The 246-nt window shown below is 47.2% G+C and overlaps 1 protein-coding gene across 2 annotated transcripts in view; it reads left to right on the forward strand.

Moving 5' to 3' along the window:
* The window catches only part of LOC119584993 (major facilitator superfamily domain-containing protein 8-like), a 19,157-nt gene that overhangs the window by 15,607 nt on the left and 3,304 nt on the right, over positions 1-246 (forward strand). For both annotated transcript variants that reach the window (XM_037933600.1, XM_037933599.1), the window contains one exon: positions 5-204. In XM_037933600.1, the coding sequence (XP_037789528.1) occupies positions 5-204 (200 nt within the window). The remainder of the gene's footprint in view (positions 1-4; positions 205-246) is intronic.

Here is a 246-nt window from a genome sequence, read left to right on the forward strand (position 1 = left end):
CAAGCTATTCAGGCAGCATTAGCAGTGGCCTTCTCACATGAGAGAACAAGTGAGAATAAGACATCATTGGTGCCCGAGGCCCTGGCAGAGGAGATGGAAGATGCCGGCCTTGGAATTGAGTGGAATATGTATACAGCTACTGGTTGGGTCGCAACCTTCCTTGGGGCACTGAACTTCTTTCTTTTCATGCCATGCATCTTCAAAGTAAGTCGACAAGGCTGAATGAAGGAGCCTATTAGTTATTTC

This window comes from Penaeus monodon, chromosome 19 (assembly GCF_015228065.2).
Source record: "Penaeus monodon isolate SGIC_2016 chromosome 19, NSTDA_Pmon_1, whole genome shotgun sequence".
Lineage (NCBI taxonomy): Eukaryota > Metazoa > Arthropoda > Malacostraca > Decapoda > Penaeidae > Penaeus > Penaeus monodon.